Below are 19711 nucleotides of genomic sequence, written 5' to 3' on the forward strand. Positions count from 1 at the left end.
TGTTTATACAAATACTCATCTATCCGATCACTTAGAATACCTTCCAATTACTTTCTCACTACTGGTGTCAGGATCATTGCCCATAAATTCCTGGTTTATTCTTAAATCCTTTCTTAAAACAGCTGAACACCATTAGCTATCTTCTATTTCTCTGGGATCTCACCTGTCACTATGGATGATTTAAATATCTCTGCTAAGCTGCCTGCAGTTTCTGCACTTGCCTCCGACAGATTCTAAGGGCCTGGGGATTTGTCCACTCAAGAACAGCAAACCCCTCCTCCTCTGTAATCTGCATAGGGTCCATGACCTCACTGCTACTTTGCCTCACTTCAATAGAACCTGTGTCCATAACCTAAGTAAATACAGATGCGAAATGCATTTAAAATCTCCCCTTATATCTTTTGGTCTATGCATAGATAACCATTCTGATTTTCCAGAAGACCATTTTTGTCCCTGTAATCCTTTTGCACTTAACATATGTGTAGGATCCTTCAGGATTCTCCTTCACCTTGTCTGTGTGGGCAACCTCATGCCTTCTTTTAGTCCTCCTGATTTCTTTCTGAAGTGTTTTCTTGTATTTCTTGTACTCCTTAAGTATCTCATTTGTTCCTACCTGCTTATACCTGTTATACACCTTTGTTTTTAACTAATGCCTCACTATCTCTGAAAACCAAGGTTCCTGGAATCTTTTATCCTTGTCTTTTATTCTGAAACGCATATATACATAGGAATAGACCTATCCTTTACTATAGTTACCTTGAAATGAATGGCTTACTTGTATGTTCACAAGTTGCAAAGTGTTTCCCTACACAAACTTCTGTCACTTGGCCTGTCCCATTCCCTAATAGGAGATCAAGTATTGCACACTCTCTCGTTGGGGATTCTTTGTACTCATTAAGGAAACTTTCCTCAACATCCCATCGATTCCTTTTACAGTATGGGAGTCCTAGTCAATATATAGAAAGTTAAAATCACCTACTGTAATAATCGTATGTTGTTTCTAACTGTCTGCGAGCTCTCTACAAATTTGTTCCTTTAAATCCTGCAGACGCTTGAGTGGTCTATAATATAGCCCCATTAAAATGATCTCCCCTTTCTTATTCCTCCATTCTACCCTTAAAGCCTCTCCATTTCTCCAGTGTGTCCTGACTGAGCATTGCTGTGACATTTTCCCTGACCCTACAATTGTTCATTAAACTGCCCAATGCCTTACTGGCACTGATCCATCCACCAAGGACGAGTATAGAAAAAGGAGCCAGAAAAGATCCGATAATATCACCTACCCTGCTTAGGGACTTATTGTCCTACTTCCATCAAGGCAGAGGCTATGCAGTATCTATGCTAGGACCACTAGACTCAAAAACAGTTACTGTCGCAAAGGCATCAGGCTGATCAACATCTCCACCCTCCCCACCATCCTCCAACACCACTACATACATATCGCTTTGCATCACTTTATGTTGATACAGTCAGTCTATGTATATAACAATTACTTGTGCATTGTGTTTAATAGCATTGTTTTTATATTTATTGTGTTTTTGTTTTTTATTATTGTTCTTATTGATTTTTTTAATGCTGCATCGGATCTGGAGTAGCAATCATTTTGTTCGTGTACTGAAGAATGACAATAAACATTCTTGAACCTTGAATCTAAATGGGAGAATTTGAATTCTTAATAAATAAATTGCTACTGTAGGATGAATAAATTAATGTGACAGTGCAAGTGAGGAGAGGTCTTTGCAACAAAGAAAGAAAAGTGCAACCAGCAGTTAATAATATGTTCATCTATTCAGTTGTTAAATCTTTGTGCCTTACACTGTCCGTTATTCCTTGTTTCCTTGTTTGCAGGCCATTCCATGTGGTACCCATTCATGGAAAATTGGATGCTGGGGAGAGTATGCAAGTGACAGTAGAATTTATCCCACAGACTACTGGCAATCACAGTGAGGATCTGATGATACACTTGGATACAGGTTAGGCCACTGTCTAATTCACCACCAGCTATTTCCAACATGTAATATTTTAGTTGTGTTTAGTTCACGGAATACTAGGTTCTGTCCTGTATAGAACTGATTCTAGTATGATCATGGCACAGCAAATCAAGCAAGCTTAATTGTCGCTCAAGCCATGCATGGATACAGCTGAATGAGACAATGTTCCTCTGGGGCTAAGGTGCAAAAACATACACACACATTCAAAATAGTGAAAAAGGAGAAAAAAACGGTCATGTAAGAAAACACATTTTTAGTCCAAGACCCTGAGTGACATGCCTTGCAAATTGATGGTCCTGGCTGACCAGCCTGTAATTCCACTGATCCAACACTGGAGGGCAGCACCAACAGGTGAAGCCATCTCCAAATGAGCAATAGACAATAGACAGTAGGTGCAGGAGTAGGCCATTCGGCCCTTCTAGCCAGCACTGCCATTCACTGTGATCATGGCTGATCATACACAATCAGTACCCTTCATACACAATCAGAACCCTGTTATGGACACCATACATATGGACACCGAGCACGGACACCATATTGCAAAACAAGCCCGCAGCTTGAGGCCTAGTCCTTACTACAGCTGAGGCGACACTGCTGCCTCGCCACCAATCAAGTGAAGCAGGCGTGTGGCAATCAATGTCCAACAGGGTTTTGTGATCACTAAAGAAATGCCTAAGAGAGTCACTCATGGCTTCACTACACACTACCTTTGTGCCAACTCGAAGGCACCAACTCCAGTGCCTTCAAGTAGCAGGCAGCAGCATGGTCTGCACCCAGGTCGGCTCTTCCTGCGGCCCTACGGCCTGACGGGTGAAACTCCTCTCCCTTGGCCCAGTGGCCCGACTTCTTTGACCTGACTCTCTTTGCCCGAGGGCCCAGCCTGACTCTCTCAGCCCGCCGGGATGACTTGCCTTCTCTGAACCACCAGCTGCTCTTTTGACACTCTGTCTGGCTACTCTGAACAATGAACACCTCGCTGATGCAGTAGACATGCTGTACACATAGTTATTGGTGTCAAGGATAGTCCTACTATGTATAAAAACACAGTTAACAAATAAAAAAGTACCTTTGGTTGGCTCCCGACAGGCCGCTGAGTGTATATGCACCATCACCGTAGTGGAATTTTATCTGCATACGGTAAATCATTTTCATTGAGCCATTCCTTCAGTAGGCCATTGTGACTGGAAATATAGGATCAAAGGTCCAATTTAATGTTGGAGAAATGTATACAATATACATCCTGAAATATTTTTTCTTCACAAACATCCGTGAAAACAGAGAAGGGCCCCAAAGAATGAATGACAGTTAAACGTAAGAACCCCAGTGTCCCACCCAGCTCCCCCTCTCCTGTGTGTAAGTGGCAGCAAGCAATGATCCCTCCTCCCTCACCAGCAAGAAAAAAGCATCAGCACCCACCACCAAGCACTCAAGCGTGAGCAAAGCAACAACAAAGACATAGATTTGCAGTTACCTCAAAGACTTTGCGTTTCACCTGGCACTTGACATATCACAGGCTCTCTCTCTACCTAATAAGGGAGAAGGAGGTGTCTCAGTTTTTCCTAGCAAGCCGGGAGACATAACAAACAACTTGCTGGTTTACGATGTTAAAAGTCCGTCAGTGTAATTTATTATTAAAGCATGTATACATATACAACTCGGAGATTCATCTTCTCCAGATAACCATGAAGTAAAGAAAGAACATGAAAGTTATTCAGAGAGAAATATCAAACCCAATCCCTGCACAGAAAACTAACAGCATCCTTATCATCACCCCCCCAACCCCCCTACCATGCACTAAATGGAACAGGAAAATTGCCCCCACCCCAAAAAAACCCCTCTCCTGCACAAAAAGAACTAATAGAACACAACAGAACATCAACCCTCAAGCACCCTTCCCTCTGCCATCTTCATCGTGGATGGTGCCTCGTCATGTCTAGTCCCATGGTATTTACACCCCTGTCGTCCGTTCCTCCTGATTGGTTAGTCCTTATCCAATCAGATTTCCACTATCCCACTTTGCTTACAATCAAATTCCTGTTCTTACTTAGAGTGAGATCTTCATCTTTGTTAATATTCTTTTCCTCCAGTTATATTTCAATGGCTTCCTTCACCAGGTGGTCCCAAAATCCTTTTGCATGGCACAGTAGTTTTCTGCTGTCAAACTCATTCCTGTGGCCATTGTGAATGCAATGTTCTGCAACTACTGATTTCTCTGGGTAACCGAAATGGATATACCCCCTGTGCTCCTTGATGTGGGTTTCCACTGTGTGTACCGTCTGGCTGATATACATTGCTCCGCATTCACAGGGAACACAAAGAAATACTGGATGTAAATGCTATGAACAGTATTAGGGTTTGCTTTTATTTTATTTTATTTTTTTTTATTTTTTTTATTAGTTTTTCAAAACATTTTACAAAATTAAAAACCCCAAATCCCAATGAGGAGCATTAATACAGAGCAAGGTTAAGCATACAATAACAATATGCTACACAGGAAGAGAATTTAACAAAAAAGCACCTAAAGTAAAGACAAGTGAGCTTAGTGTCCTCCCCAAACCCCACAACACAAGAAAAAAAAACAATTCCAGACCAACCACCACACAATATAGAGAGTATAAGTCCGGACAGTCAAACTCCCAGACTGTAAATACACTTAGCAACAGAGGATAATAATGCCTACTACCAGAAAAAAAAGGGAGCTGAAAGCAAGGGACTGAAAAGAAAAAAAAACCCTAGTCAAGAGGAAGGTTATGAAAGTACTCGATAAAAGGCCCCCAGATCTTATGGAACTTTAAATCCGAATTGAGAACTGAATAATGAATTTTTTCGAGGTCCAAGCAGGCCATAATGTCGTTAAGCCATTGCGCATGAGTGGGCGGGGCAACATCTCTCCATCTAAGGAGGATCAAGCGTCTCGCCAGGAGAGAGGCAAAGGATAGTATTCGGCATTTGGTCGGACCCAGACATAAATCTGTCTCGCCCCAAAAACCGAACAGAGCAATTAAGGGGTTAGGTTCTAGGTGCTGATTCAGAATACCCGATAGTGTAGTGAAGACATCTTTCCAGAATTTCTCCAAGCTAGGACAGAGCCAGTACATATGGATGAGAGAGGCCACGCCCCTCTTGCATTTATCACAGAGCGGACTAATGCTAGGGTAGAATCGAGATAGTTTAGATTTAGACATATGGGCTCTATGAACAATCTTAAACTGTAAGAGACAATGGTGAGCACAAAGAGAGGTTGAGTTAACCGATTTGAGAACTGAGTCCCAGCTCTCCTCGGATAAGGAGATATTTAAATCCTGCTCCCAGGCCATTTTAATTTTATCCACAGGGGCCCGTCGTAAGGCTGCTAGTTTATCTTGGATAATTGAAATTAAACCTTTACCTAGTGGATTAATGGAGAGAAATATGTCCATAGCATTTTTCACAGGCATTTCAGGAAAGTTAGGAATTAAAGGAGCAGTAAAGTGTCGGATTTGGAGATATCTGAAAAAGTGAGCGTTAGGCAGGTTGAACTTAACAGAGAGCTGTTGAAAAGAAGCGAAGCAGTTATCAATGAAGAGATCTTCAAAATGTCTAATGCCCTTCCTGTACCAAACATGGAATGCTGAATCGAACGTGGTAGGTAAAAAAAGGTGATTATGTGCGACAGGGCTAGAAATGGAAAACCCCTGGAAACCATAGCATTTCCTGAACTGAGCCCATATACGCAAAGTGTGTCTAACCAGAGGATTAGCTATTGATCTGGGCAGACTGCTAGGGAGTGCAGAGCCAAGAAGTGCAGATATAGATTAATTCTTTAGTGGAGCTCAACTCCATTGCCACCCAGTTAGGGCACTCAGGTTGACCGTGGAAGAAAGACCAGAAGGCAGCACAACTTATATTAGCTGCCCAGTAATATAAGCGAAAGTTAGGTAAAGCCATCCCACCCTCTTTTTTAGATTTTTGGAGGTGGATTTTATTAATTCTAGAGCGCTTATTCTGCCACAGTTATGACAAAATAATAGAGTCTAAGGAATCAAAAAAAGATTTAGGAATAAAAATTGGGATAGATTGAAATAAGTATAAGAATTTGGAGAGAACATACATTTTGACAACATTGATACGACCTACCAAGGACATAGATAGAGGTGACCATTGTACCAGACTCTGTTTTGTAGCATATGAGAGGTTGACAAAGTTTTCACGAAAGAGATCTTTAAACTTCCTTGTGACTGTAATTCCAAGATAAGTAAATTGATTATGGATTACTTTAAAAGGGAGATCTCGAAATATTAGTTCTTGTGCTTCTTTATTAATTGGGAAAAGTTCACTCTTATGTAAGTTGAGTTTATAGCCAGAGATCTGGCTAAACTGGTCAAGAAGTGAAAACGTTAGAGGTAAGGATGTAGACGGATATGAGAGAAAGAGTAGTAAGTCATCAGCATAGAGAGAGACTTTATGTTCAACACTCCCTCTCCAAATCCCGGTCAGTTCAGGACATTTTCGAAATGCTATCGCCAGAGGTTCTATAGCCAAATCAAAGAGAAAGGGACTTAAGGGGCATCCCTGACGGGTGCCACGTTTGAGATTGAATACTTGGGATTTCTGAAAATTAGTTAGAACAGAAGCAGTAGGACACAGGTACAGCAATTGGATCCAAGAGATGAAACTTTGGCCGAGGTCAAATTTTTCTAAGACTGCAAAAAGGTAGTTCCACTCTATACGATCAAATGCTTTCTCCGCATCAAGGGAGATAACACATTCTGGAGTCCCAGTTGGAACTGAGTATAAAATATTAAATAGACGCCGAATGTTAAAAAAAGGGAGACGGTTTTTAATAAAGCCTGTTTGGTCATCAGAGATAATGGAGGGAATAACGGTTTCTAATCTATGAGCCAACACTTTAGCTAAGATCTTTACATCAACATTGAGCAGAGAGATCGGCCTGTACGAGGAACACTCTGTTGGGTCCTTGCCCTTTTTTAAAAGAAGAATAATAGATGCCTCATTGAAAGAGGGTGGCAATTTGCCGTAGTTAAACGAATCAGATAATACTGAAAGTAACTGAGGAGAAAGAAGTGAGGAGAATGATTTATAAAATTCCACAGGGAACCCATCAGGTCCAGGAGATTTCCCTGAAGACAGTGCAGAAATTGCAAAAGATATTTCTTCTAGTGATATAGGCGCATTAAGTTTGGCTTTGAAATCAGATGAAAGTGAGGGGATATTCAGATTCTGTAAAAATTGATCCACAGAGATATTGTCATTCAGGGATTCAGAGGAATAAAGCCGAGAATAAAAATTTTTAAATGCGTCATTAATTTCTAAATGATCCGATGTAAAGTCTCCATTCTCCTTCCGGATCTTTGTAATATGTTGTTTGGCTTTAGAACGCCTCAGCTGATTGGCTAGGAATTTACCAGACTTATCCCCATGAATGTAAAAGCAGCTCTTGCTTTCAAGAAGTTGGCGTTCGACAGGTTGAGTGGACAGAAGGTTAAATTTAGTTTGGAGTTCAACGCGCTTCTTGTATAATTCAGGGTTCTTAGTTTGGGCATATAATTGATCCACATCTTTAATCTGGTTAATGAGGTCTGCTCGATCTGCACGGGATCTTCTATTGAGATTTGCTGTGTAAGAGATTATTTGACCCCTCAAATATGCTTTCATGGCATCCCAGACAATCTGGGATGGCACTTCAGGTGATGTATTAGTGTTAAAATAGGTTATCTGGTCTTTAATAAATTTTACGAAATCATCATCCGATAATAAAGTTGAATCGAACCGCCAGTGTTTGTTCCTCTGAGGAAGACCGGGAAAGTTCAGAGAGAGGGTAATTGGGGCATGGTCAGAAATCAGTATACTCTGATAGTCACAAGTGTGGGCAAATGGGATAAGTTGGTTATCGAGTAGGAAATAGTCAATTCTAGTGAAGGTATGGTGAACATGTGAGAAAAAGGATTAATCTCTCTCCGTAGGATGGAGGAAACGCCATATATCAGAGATACCAAAATTAGAGAGAAACGACTGAATAGCTAAGGCAGATTTGGTAGGTGATCTGGTAACAGAGGACGATCGGTCCAGTTTAGGATCCAACTAACAGTTAAAGTCACCACCCAATATAAGAGAGTATGAGTTTAAGTCTGGTAGTGAGGAAAAAAACCGTTCAAAAAAGTTAACATCATCAAAGTTGGGGGCATACAGGTTTGCTAGTGCAACTTTAGTGTTATATAGTTTACCAGAAACAATAATAAAACGGCCGTTTGTGTCCGATATTTTATTATGGAGTTCAAAAGGAATATTTGAGTTAATAAGAATGGAGACTCTCCTAGCTTTAGCGGCAAAGGATGAATGAAAATGCTGACCCGCCCACTTGGACAGAAGCTGGGAGTTATCGAAACAACGGATATGAGTTTCTTGGAGGAAAGCAATGTCAGCTTTGAGTTGTTTAATATGTGAGAATACCTTCCTCCTTTTAACAGGGTGGTTCAGTCCCTTTACATTCCAGCTCACAAATTTAAGTGCACTAGCCATTATCAATTACTAATGCATAAAAGGCAGCAGGCATATAAAAAATCAAGCGGTACAATAGCAGTCTGGGAGCAGAGATGTAAACATAGATTCGTAAGGTCAAAATATAAACATGTCCTAAACAATAAAGAAATGTTGGAACTGGAAAATCCACCCCACCCACACAACCCAAAACTAGACGGCTACCAAAACAAGTAGCTAGCTCTACCAGAAAAATTAACCCAAATACAACTTCCAGATTTGTGTCATTGACAGCAGTTCCGTATAAATGCTATAACAAACAGTAACTAGTTTATGCACTAGAAAACATAACTACAGATTAGAACACCTTCTGCCGAGATATACAACTTAATACAGAGCGAATCGGAAGAAAACCAAAACTAACCTACCCGCGAAATATTATAGAAGAATAAAGTAAGAGAAGGGGAAAAAAAAAGGTAAGAAGGAAAAAGACAAAAAAGAGGAAGGGGAGAATTATAAATTCAAGACGAGTATTTATCAACCGTTTACTGAGAAGGGAGAAAAAAAACATTCAGAGAATGGAAAAAAAAGGGGATGAAGAAAAGAAAAAGATAAAATAAATAAGTATTTAAAACAGAGGAAAAATAAATCAGCAGTTGAACTGTGAACCGACAAACAGGGAGGCCTTCACTAAAGACTTCAAACCTCCAAAACAAGTTAGATTTAGTTGTAGAACTCTGCAGGTAAAGTTATACAGAGGTAAAAATAGATTACACACACACCAAATCCCGGGAGAGATTGTCAACAGCCTTTAGAGTTTCAGTGAATAATGTCTGAGTGATTCAAGTGAATTCCAAGTCCAGAGAAAGTAATTTTACTACGAGGAGTACTTATCCACCATTTTAGGAGGTCCGATCAGATTCCGAAGATGACTGGATAGCCGGAAGACTTGCCACAAACGCTTTAGCTTCCCTCGCTGATTTGAACCACTTGAATTCCCCGGTATTAAACTTGATTCTTAGGTCAGCAAGATTACGAAAGGAAGGTTTGAAACCACGATCAAAAAGCACTTTCATTACGCCTTTATACTCAGCGCGCATCTTTAAGGTCTGGGGTGCAAAATCTTCCACAAAGCGAATGGTTGTATCCTGGAAAGAAAAAGAGCCTCTGCGACGTGCCTCCACAATCAGACTGTGTTTTACCTGGTATTGATGGAAACACAAGATTACTGGTCGTGGACGGGATCCCAGAATTCCGGGAGAGATATAGACTCTGTGTGCCCGTTCCAGCTCGGGCGGGTTTGGAAGCAGATCCTTCCCGAATATCTCACAGAGAAACTCGGCGAAAAACTTCACGGTTGACTCCTTCTCAGTTGCCTCTGGTAATCCCAGAATTCTGATGTTGCAGCGTCTGCTGCGATTTTCGAGATCCACCGTTTTGGAAAGAAGTTTATTAGATTTTTCCTCTAAGCTGGAACAGAGAGTCTCCAAGTATCGAACCCGACTTTCTAAAGCTTCAGAAGTCGAATCGATGCGAGATAAGTGTTCAGCATGTTTGTCCACTTTATCGTTGATCCGATCCAGTTTCTCTTCTAACTGTTTGAAAGCAGTTTTAATTTCCTTTAAGATTTCGTCTCGGAGATTTTCAAGCGCCTCCATCGTCACGTCTGACGAGGTCGTAGTTTCTTTTCTCCTGGATTTAGAACTCTTGCTAGACATTGTAGGTTAGATATATTCACAGGCAAGTAAGAGATACCGAAATAATTCCTAACTAAGCTTTATAAAATGGAGACATTCAGTGCAAAGGTAGCGACAGTAACGGAACAAAAGTTCGGAGCAGCTAAGCGATTGCCATCTTACCGGAAGTCCCCCGCTTTTATTTTTACAGGACATGGAACAGTACAGGTCCTTTGGCCCATGATGTTGTGCCAACCCTTTAACCTACACCTCCTCCCCCTCAAAACATAGCTCTTCATTTTTCTTTATCCATGTGTCCATCTAAATCTCTTAAATGCCCCTAATTTACCACCTCTGGTACCACTCCATGCACCTACCACTCTGTGTGAAAAACAAAATACCTCTGACAACCCTCTATACTTTTCTCTAAACACCTTAAGGTTATGCCCTCTCATATTAGCAATACTTCCTTGAGAAAATGTCTCTGGCTATCCACTCTGTCTATGTTTTTATCAATTATACACCTTTATCAAGTCAACCTCTCATCCACTCCAGAGAGAAAAGTTCTAGTCTGTTCACTTATCCTTATAAGGCATGCTGTCTAATCCAGGCTACATCCTGGTAAATCTCCTCTGCACTCTCTCTAAATCTTCCACATCCTTCCTGTTATATAACAACCAAAAATGAACACAATATTCCAATTATGGTCTTACCAAAGTTTTATAGAGCTGCAACATTACCTTGATTAATGAAGGCCAACACATATTATGCCCTTTTAACTACCTTATCAACATGCACTGCAATTTGAGGGATCTATGGACCGTGAACCCCAAGGTCCCTCTGTTCCTCCACACTGTTAGGAATCCTGCCATTAACCCAGTATTATGTGTTCAAATTCTACAGTATCCTGTGGTTTCTCCTCTCTTGCTGACTGATCTTTTGGTGTAATTTGGACTAAGCAGTAGCAATGAAGTGCGCTCTGTCTTTGATCTGTGGATCATTTGTCTTTTTACTCTTCATCCTGGAGATGGTTTCAGTTTGTTGAGAGGCTGCCTCTTGAGTATTAACTTCCAGCAAAGCTCATGTGCGATAACATAATGCAAACACTGAAGTTAAAGCAGAAAGTGCTGCAAATACTCAGCAGCCCAGGCAAAGTCCATTTAAGGAGAAAAGGAATTAATGTTTCAGGTGAATAATTTTTCAGCAGAGACTTTTAAATATTGCAGCTGCAAAATTATTCAGACTAGGTGATATTTTGAAGTAAATCTGAAGGAAACTAGTATGTGGCTTTTGCATTTCATCTTGTTGTTTAGCTTGATAGATAGATAGATAGATAGATACTTTATTCATCCCCATGGGGAAATTCAACTTTTTTTTCCAATGTCCCATACACTTGTTGTAGCAAAACTAATTACATACAATACTTAACTCAGTAAAAAATATGATATGCATCTAAATCACTATCTCAAAAAGCATTAATAATAGCTTTTAAAAAAAAGTTCTTAAGTCCTGGCGGTTGAATTGTAAAGCCTAATGGCATTGGGGAGTATTGACCTCTTCATCCTGTCTGAGGAGCTTTGCATCGATAGTAACCTGTCGCTGAAACTGCTTCTCTGTCTCTGGATGGTGCTATGTAGAGGATGTTCAGAGTTTTCCATAATTGACCGTAGCCTACTCAGCGCCCTTCGCTCAGCTACCGATGTTAAACTCTCCAGTACTTTGCCCACGACAGAGCCCGCCTTCCTTACCAGCTTATTAAGACGTGAGGCGTCCCTCTTCTTAATGCTTCCTCCCCAACACGCCACCACAAAGAAGAGGGCGCTCTCCACAACTGACCTATAGAACATCTTCAGCATCTCACTACAGACATTGAATGACGCCAACCTTCTAAGGAAGTACAGTCGACTCTGTGCCTTCCTGCACAAGGCATCTGTATTGGCAGTCCAGTCTAGCTTCTCGTCTAACTGTACTCCCAGATACTTGTAGGTCTTAACCTGCTCCACACATTCTCCATTAATGATCACTGGCTCCATATGAGGCCTAGATCTCCTAAAGTCCACCACCATCTCCTTGGTCTTGGTGATATTGAGACGCAGGTAGTTTGAGTTGCACCATATCACAAAGTCCTGTATCAGTTTCCTATACTCCTCCTCCTGTCCATTCCTGACACACCCCACTATGGCCGTGTCATCAGCGAACTTCTGCACATGGCAGGACTCCGAGTTATATTGGAAGTCTGATGTGTACAGGGTGAACAGGACCGGAGAGAGTACGGTTCCCTGCGGCGCTCCTGTGCTGCTGACCACCGTGTCAGACCTACAGTCTCCCAACCACACATACTGAGGTCTATCTGTCAAGTAGTCCACTATCCAATCCACCATGTGAGAGTCTACTCCCATCTCTGTTAGTTTGTGCCTTAAGATCTTGGGCTGGATGGTGTTAAAGGCACTAGAGAAGTCAAGGAATGTAATCCTCACAGCACAACTGACCCCATCTAGGTGAGAGAGTGATTTGTGCAGCAAATACTTTGTGAGTTAAGAAGTCTATTTTAATATTACCACCAATAAATAAACCTGTTAGTATTTTTAGAATTACACATTAAATATGTGGTAGAATTGCACCTATCTCTTAAGTGCAGACACATCTACTTTAGATTTAATGGTGTTTTGTGGGTTGTTGCTTTCTTAGTAATAAGAAATGGCATTTATGAATTAGGGGAGTTGTCATTTGAGTTTATAAATCTGGTGAACTCTCAAAATCATGGTAGAACTTGCAGTTTAACCATTTATTCTGCAAACTTCTCCATGTGAATTTCTGTCTAGCAAGAAGAGATTTTTGATTTTTCTAATATTCTCATACAAAGAAGATTGGTTGTTTTCATTTTGTTCAAGATTATGTTATATGAACTTAGGAAAATAAAAACCAGAAAAGAATATTTCCTTTTATTCCACACAAAAATCTTGTCATTTACAACTTAAAATTGGCAAATAGTGTTGTTTCAATCAGTGAAGTGAGTGTTCTTAGGATAAACCATTTAAATAGTCGTGCTTTGGGATGTACAGTTGAGTTTTGAGTTTTAAGATTTGTAGTTGCATGGTTTTACTGATTAAAGGAGTATTTTGAGTTTCGGCTTTGTCTTATCTCCTGGCTTCCAGTCTAATTAGTAGTTATAAGGGAGCAAACACAACACAAGACAACTAGAATTGTTGAATTACTGGATTTTTTTTCCTACTAATGCTCCACCACACTTTTATTAGTTTTAGTAAACATGATTACCTCACAGTAGATCAATATATTTTTCAGCAAGTCTAATGCATGGAAGGGGAGCACAGAAACTGGGACCTTGGTGTACGGAAAGCAGTTGTGGAGACTTGAATTTCAGGGCATAGTACTTGTCATTGAAAAATTCAGCAAAGGTGGAGACAGCAGATGCATAAAAGTTTCCTGCTAGAATAATCTCGATATCCATTGGCAATCAGCCCTTTTCCCAATGATTAAACTTTCCCTGTAGCAAGTGGAAAGTTTCAGTCAATATTTCATTATGCGTCAGTACTTCAGAGAATGTTCTTTGCTAAAGTTCAGGTGGAAAAGTTTCTTCAAGAATTCAAAGTGCCTTTATTATCACAGTAAACAGGCCTGAGATATGTCTTTCCACAGACAACCACGAAACAAAGAAGCACCATGGAACCTGTTCAATCCACACAACAGAACAAATCGCTCTAATGGCAACAAAGAAGTGAATAACACACAGCATATTAAGCATCAAACCGTAGAGTCCTTGAAACATTCTAAGAATATTCATTTAAGTTTAGCTGAGTTCGGTTTAGCGCTGTGCTGTTTGTTGACTACAGGCTGTAGAACTAGTCCGTCCCGATCAAAATCAAGCAGAATAATGAGAAAAAGGTGTAACCAGAAACCAGAAACACATATATTGTGAACTGCAAAGTCCTCTAAAGACGAGTCAAATCTTCTCCATGACTCCAGTCCACAAACTGCACCGATCAAGCCTTGCCCAAGACTTAAGACTCCTGCACCTTCCTGTGGCAGAGGTGAGCAGACAGATAGCGCTGAACACCCACTTGACTTCTGCTCTGGCTTTATCAGTGAGTTGTCGAAAATTGAAGCCGATCATGGGTTCATGCTCTGACATTAGGCCATACTCTCTGTTCTTAAACTCGTTCTCAACCCTGCCAAATTCCTTCAGAGAGAGCAAAATTGTCAGATTGCTCAGTTGGCCCAAAAACCCATTAGCAATAGGTAAATTAAAAGGCTCCAATCACACACAGACTGGTTGTAGTCGTGTACTTAAAAGAAGAAGAGGGAGAAGAAGAAGTAGTTTTGTGATCTGTATGCTGGACATTGCCGTTAGCCATGTTGGTCACTGGTGCCATCCTTCTGCTATGGTCTTCAGAAACAGCTTTAACGGAAGATTCCCTTGCCTATCTGAGCTATGTACTATAGGGAGAATGCCTATTAATGTTATGAAGCCTAAAGGAAATGATTTACACAAAATAAAATCTAAAAATGCTAGGAAGAATCAGGAGGTCAAGTAACTGTGGATGGTAAGTGGATGATAAATTGATGGAGAAGATCCTGAGAGGCAGGATTTATGAATATTTGGAGGGGCATAATATGATTAGGAATAGTCAGCTTGGCTTTGTCCAGGGCAGGTTGTGCCTTATGAGCCTGACTGAATTTTTTGAGGATGTGACTAAACACATTGATGAAGATAGAGCAGTCGGTGTAGTATATATGGATTTCAGCAAGGCATTTGATAAGGTACCCCATGCAAGACTTATTGAGAAAGTAAGGAGGCATGGGATCCAAGGGGACATTGCTTTGTGGATCCAGAACTGGCTTGCCCACAGAAGGCAAAGTGTGTTTGCAGATGGGTCATATTCTGCATGGAGGTTGGTGACCAGTGGTGTGCTTTAGGAATCTGTTCTGGGACCCCTTCTCTTCGTGATTTTTATAAATGACCTGGATGAAGAAGTAGAGGGATGGGTTAGTAAATATGCTGATGACACAAAGGTTGAAAGTGTTGTGGATAGTGTGGAGGGCTTTCAGAAATTATAGCGGGACATCAATAGGATGCAAAACTGGGCTGAAAAGTGGCAGATGGAGTTCAACCCAGATAAGTGTGAGATGGTTCATTTTGATAGGTCAAATATGATAGCAGAATACAGTATTAATGGTAAGACTCCTGGCAGCGTGGAGGATCAGAGGGATCTTGGGATCTGAGTCCATAGGACGTTCAAAGCTGCTGTGCAGGTTGATTGTGTGCCTTCATCAATTATGGGATTGAGTTTAGGAGCCGAGAGGTAATGTTGCAGCTATATAGGACCCTGGTCAGACCCCACTTGGAGTACTGTGTTCAGTTCTGGTCACCTTACTACAGGAAGGATGTGGAAACCATAGAAAGGGTGCAGAGGAGATTTACGAGGATGTTGCCTGGATTGGGGAGCATGCCTCACGAGAATAGGTTGAGTGAACTCGGCCTTTTCTCTTTGGGGCGACGGAGGATGAGAGGTGACCTGATGGAGGTGTATAAGATGATGAGAGGCATTGATCGTGTGGATAGTCAGAGGCTTTTCCACCATGCTGAAATGGCTAACAGGAGAGGGCACAGTTTTAAGGTGCTTGGAAGTAGGTACAGAGGAGATGTCAGGGGTAAGCTTTTTACTCAGAGAGTGGTGAGTGCGTGGAATGGGCTGCCAGTGATGGTGGTGGAGGCAGATACGATAGAGTCTTTTAAGAGACTTCTGGATAGGTACATGGAGCTTAGAAAAACAGAGGGCTATGTGTAACTCTTGGTAATTTCTAAAGTACATGTTCGGCACAGCATCATGCGCCAAAGGGCCTGTACTGTGCTGTAGGCTTTCTGTGTTTCAATGTTTCTTTGTAACAATGCTGCTGAGGGAATTGAAATGCAGAAAAATAACTGCAGGTGCAGGAATTTTGAAACAACAGCAAATGCTAAAAGGTTAAGCAGTGTTTTTGGTGCCTGTGCTTTGAGTAGGGCAAAATTCCCTTCAGCACTGCACTTCTTACCAATTTCTGTAGATTTTGGTTCCTTGAAGTGATAATAGAAAACATCATAATCTTGATGAGTTTTTGCTAAAAACAGAAATCTGCTAGACTGTGAGTAGCCGATGAGTCCTTTTTATATGATCACCAAGTTGTTACCTGTTGCTTAGCATGTTCTATTGTGCATGGTTAATAGTGGATTTTAAATTAGGTAAGTTTTGCACATAAATCACTGCTGAACATTAATTAATTGCCTTCTCTGCTTCCTTCCAGCAAATATCCTCTGCCTGTATGCCATTAGCCTCATTAGCGTATGACTTGATTTACTGTTTCTGTGCGTATTCCTGTCAGTGCTACCTTGCAGGACTAACAAAAGCATTTCAAACAGCTTGAACAAACTAGTTTCGTATCCACTTGATGCTTTAAAGCCATACCGGAAAAACTGAGCCAGCTGTTGATAAGTGCCTGGGTAGTGCTCACTGTATCCACTTGACATTTAAAAGGTTAAGCATTATAAATTTTTGTATAAATCAGAAAAAAACTGCACTTACTAAAATCTAATATAAAAACAGAAAATCTAGAAACATTCAGCAGGTCAGGCAGTATATGTGGATAGGAAAACAGAGTTAACATTCCTGGTTTGTGACTCTTTATATAAACTGGCACCGAGAAAACAGATTAGTTTCAAACACAGAGTAATTGGTGGGGTGTGTAGACTAAGGATGCAGTAGGATAGTGACCAAATGGGTTAAATACCTTTATGACATGTGTTACTACTAGCAGGTCAGTGGGACATAACCTGCAGGCCAGACTATGCTAGTGGAAAGAGATGGATGACTGACAGAAATGACTAATTCTGATACAGTAAGAAAGAACAAAATTATCTAAAGCTTCACATTCATCAGTGAGTCCAGAAGGATGCAGATCTATGAGGCAAAAATGAGGTTGTGTTCTTCGATTTGCATTAGGTCTGTTGGTTACATTGCAGGGGCCACACACAGATAGGTCAGAGATGATAAATTAATGGAGCAGTGTAATAGTAAGCCTAGTAAAGCAGCAGTAAGTTCAGGGCTACTGCTGCACAGTGAAATGAAATTAGGTGCTTTTAATTTGCAACAATGCACACAAAATAGGCAGGAAGACAGAGGGGGTGGCATGGCTCTGTTGGAAAAAAAATTCAATGAAATAATTAGAAAAAAGTGACTTAAGGTCAGAAGGTGTAAAATCGTTGTGGATAGAGCAAGGGTAAAAATACCCGGATGGGAGTTGTAGACAGATGCCCAAACAGTAGTAAGGTTGTGATCTACAAGTTAGAATGGGTAATAGGAAATGCATGCCAAAAGGCAATATTACAATAGTTACAGGGACTTCAATATGCAGGTAGATTGGGAAAATTAGGTTGGTGTGGGATTTGAAGAGGGGGAATTTCTAGAATGTCTACAAGATGGCTTTTCAGAGCAGCTCATGGTTAAGTCCACTCGGGCATCAGCTATTTTGGATGGGGTGTTGTGCAATGAACCAGAATTGATTAGGGAGCTTAAGGTAAAAGAACACTGAGAGGAAGGCAATCATAAAATGATAGGATTCACCCTGAAATTTGAGAAGGAGAAACTAAAATCAGATGCATCAGTGTTACAGTGGAGTAAAGGGAATTACAGAGGTACGGGAGAGGAGTTAACCAGAATTGATTGAAAAAGAGCACTGGCAGGGATAACGGCAGAGCAGTATTAGCTGGAATTTCTGGAAGCAATTTGGAAGGCACAGGATATATACATCCCAAAGAGGAAGAAGTATGCTAAAGACAAGATGACACAACCAGGGCTAACAAGGGAAGTCAAAGTCGATATAAGAGCCAAAGAGAGGGCATATAATAGAGCAAATGTTAATGGGAAGTCAGGGGATTGGGAAGCTTTCAAATACAAACAGAAGGCAATTAAAAATGTCATTAAGGTAAAGATGGAATATGAAAGTAAGCTAGCCAATAGTATTAAAGAAGATACCAGAAGTTTTTTTTTAGATACATAAAGTGTAGAAGAGAGGTGAGTGTGGATTTCAGACTGCTGGTAAACAATGGTGGAAAAGTAGTAATGGGAACAAGGAAACGGCGAATGAACTGAGTCAGTATTTTGCATCAGTCTTCACTGTGGAAGACACTAACAGTATAGTGAAAGTTCCAGGTGTTGAGTCATGAAGTGTGTGAAGTTACCATTGCTAGAGAGAAGGTTCTTAGGAAATTGAAAAGTGTGACAGTGGATAAGTCACCTGGACCAGATGGTGTACACCGCAGGGTTCTGAAAGTGGCAAGAGATTGTGGAGGCATTAGTAATGATCTTTCAAGAATCACTTGATTCTGGAATGATTCCAGGAGAGTGGAAAATTGCAAATGTCACTCCACTCTTCAAGAAGGGAGAGAGGCAGAAGAAAGGAAATTATAGGTCGGTTAGTCTGACCTCAGTAGTCAGGAAGATGTTGGAGTCAGTTGTTAAGGAAATGGTTTTTGGGTACTTGGAAGCACATGATAAAATAAGCTGCAGTCAGCATGGTTTCCTCAAGGGAAAATCTTGTCTGACAGATCTTCTGGAATTCTTTGAAGAAGTAACAAGCAGGATAGACAAAGGAGAATCGGTTGATGTTTTGTACTTGGATTTTCAGAAGGCCTTTGACAAGGTGCCACACAAGGGGTTGCTTAACAAGTTACGAGCCCATAGTATTACAGGAAAGATTCTAGCATGGATAAAGCAGTGACTGATTGGTAGGAGGCACAGAGTGGGAATAAAGGGAGACTTTTCGGGTTGGTTGCCGGTGGCTAGTGGTGTTCCACAGGGGTCTGTGTTGGCACTGATTCTTTTAATGTTATATGTTAATGATTTGGATGATGGAATTGATGGTTTTATTGCAACGTTTGCAGACAATGTAAAGATAGGTGGAGGCCAGGTAGTTTTGAAGAAATAGAGAGGCTACAGGAGGGCTTAGGCAGATTAGGAGAATGGGCAACAGTGGCAGATGGAATACAGTGGTGGGAAGTGCATGGTCATGCATTTTGGTAGAAGAAATGAAAGTGTTGACTGTTTCCTAAATGGAGAGAAAATACAAAAATCTGAGACTCAAGGGGACTTGGAAGTCCATGTGCAGGATCCCCTAAAGGTTAATTTGCAGGTTGAGTCTATGCTGAGGAAGGCAATGTGATGTTAGCATTCATTTCAAGAGGACTAGAATATAAAGACAAGGATGTCAGTGAATACAGGAGGAATGGCTCTGTGCCTGTAGTTAGACGAATGAGGGGTGACCTCATTGAAACTTGATAGAGTGGATGTGGAGAGGCTGTTTCCTATGGTGAGAGTGTCTAAAACCAGAGGACTAAGCCTCAGAATAGAGAGGCGTCCTTTTAGAATGGAGATGAGGAGGAATTTCTGTAGCTAGTGAGTGGTGAATATGTGGACTTGTTGCCACAGACATCTATGGAGGTCAAGTTTTTAATGCATATTTCAGGCAGAGGTTGATAGATTCTTGAATGGTCAGGTGATTTGATCGAGGTGTACA

General features: G+C 40.9%; 1 protein-coding gene across 1 annotated transcript in view; it reads left to right on the forward strand.

The window, feature by feature from the left end:
* LOC140740942 (hydrocephalus-inducing protein-like) overlaps nt 1–19711 on the forward strand; it is a 421292-nt gene that overhangs the window by 163061 nt on the left and 238520 nt on the right. The window contains exon 7 of the mRNA XM_073070583.1: nt 1849–1973. Coding sequence (XP_072926684.1) covers nt 1849–1973 — 125 coding nt within the window. The remainder of the gene's footprint in view (nt 1–1848; nt 1974–19711) is intronic.

Source organism: Hemitrygon akajei, chromosome 17, assembly GCF_048418815.1.
Source record: "Hemitrygon akajei chromosome 17, sHemAka1.3, whole genome shotgun sequence".
NCBI lineage: Eukaryota > Metazoa > Chordata > Chondrichthyes > Myliobatiformes > Dasyatidae > Hemitrygon > Hemitrygon akajei.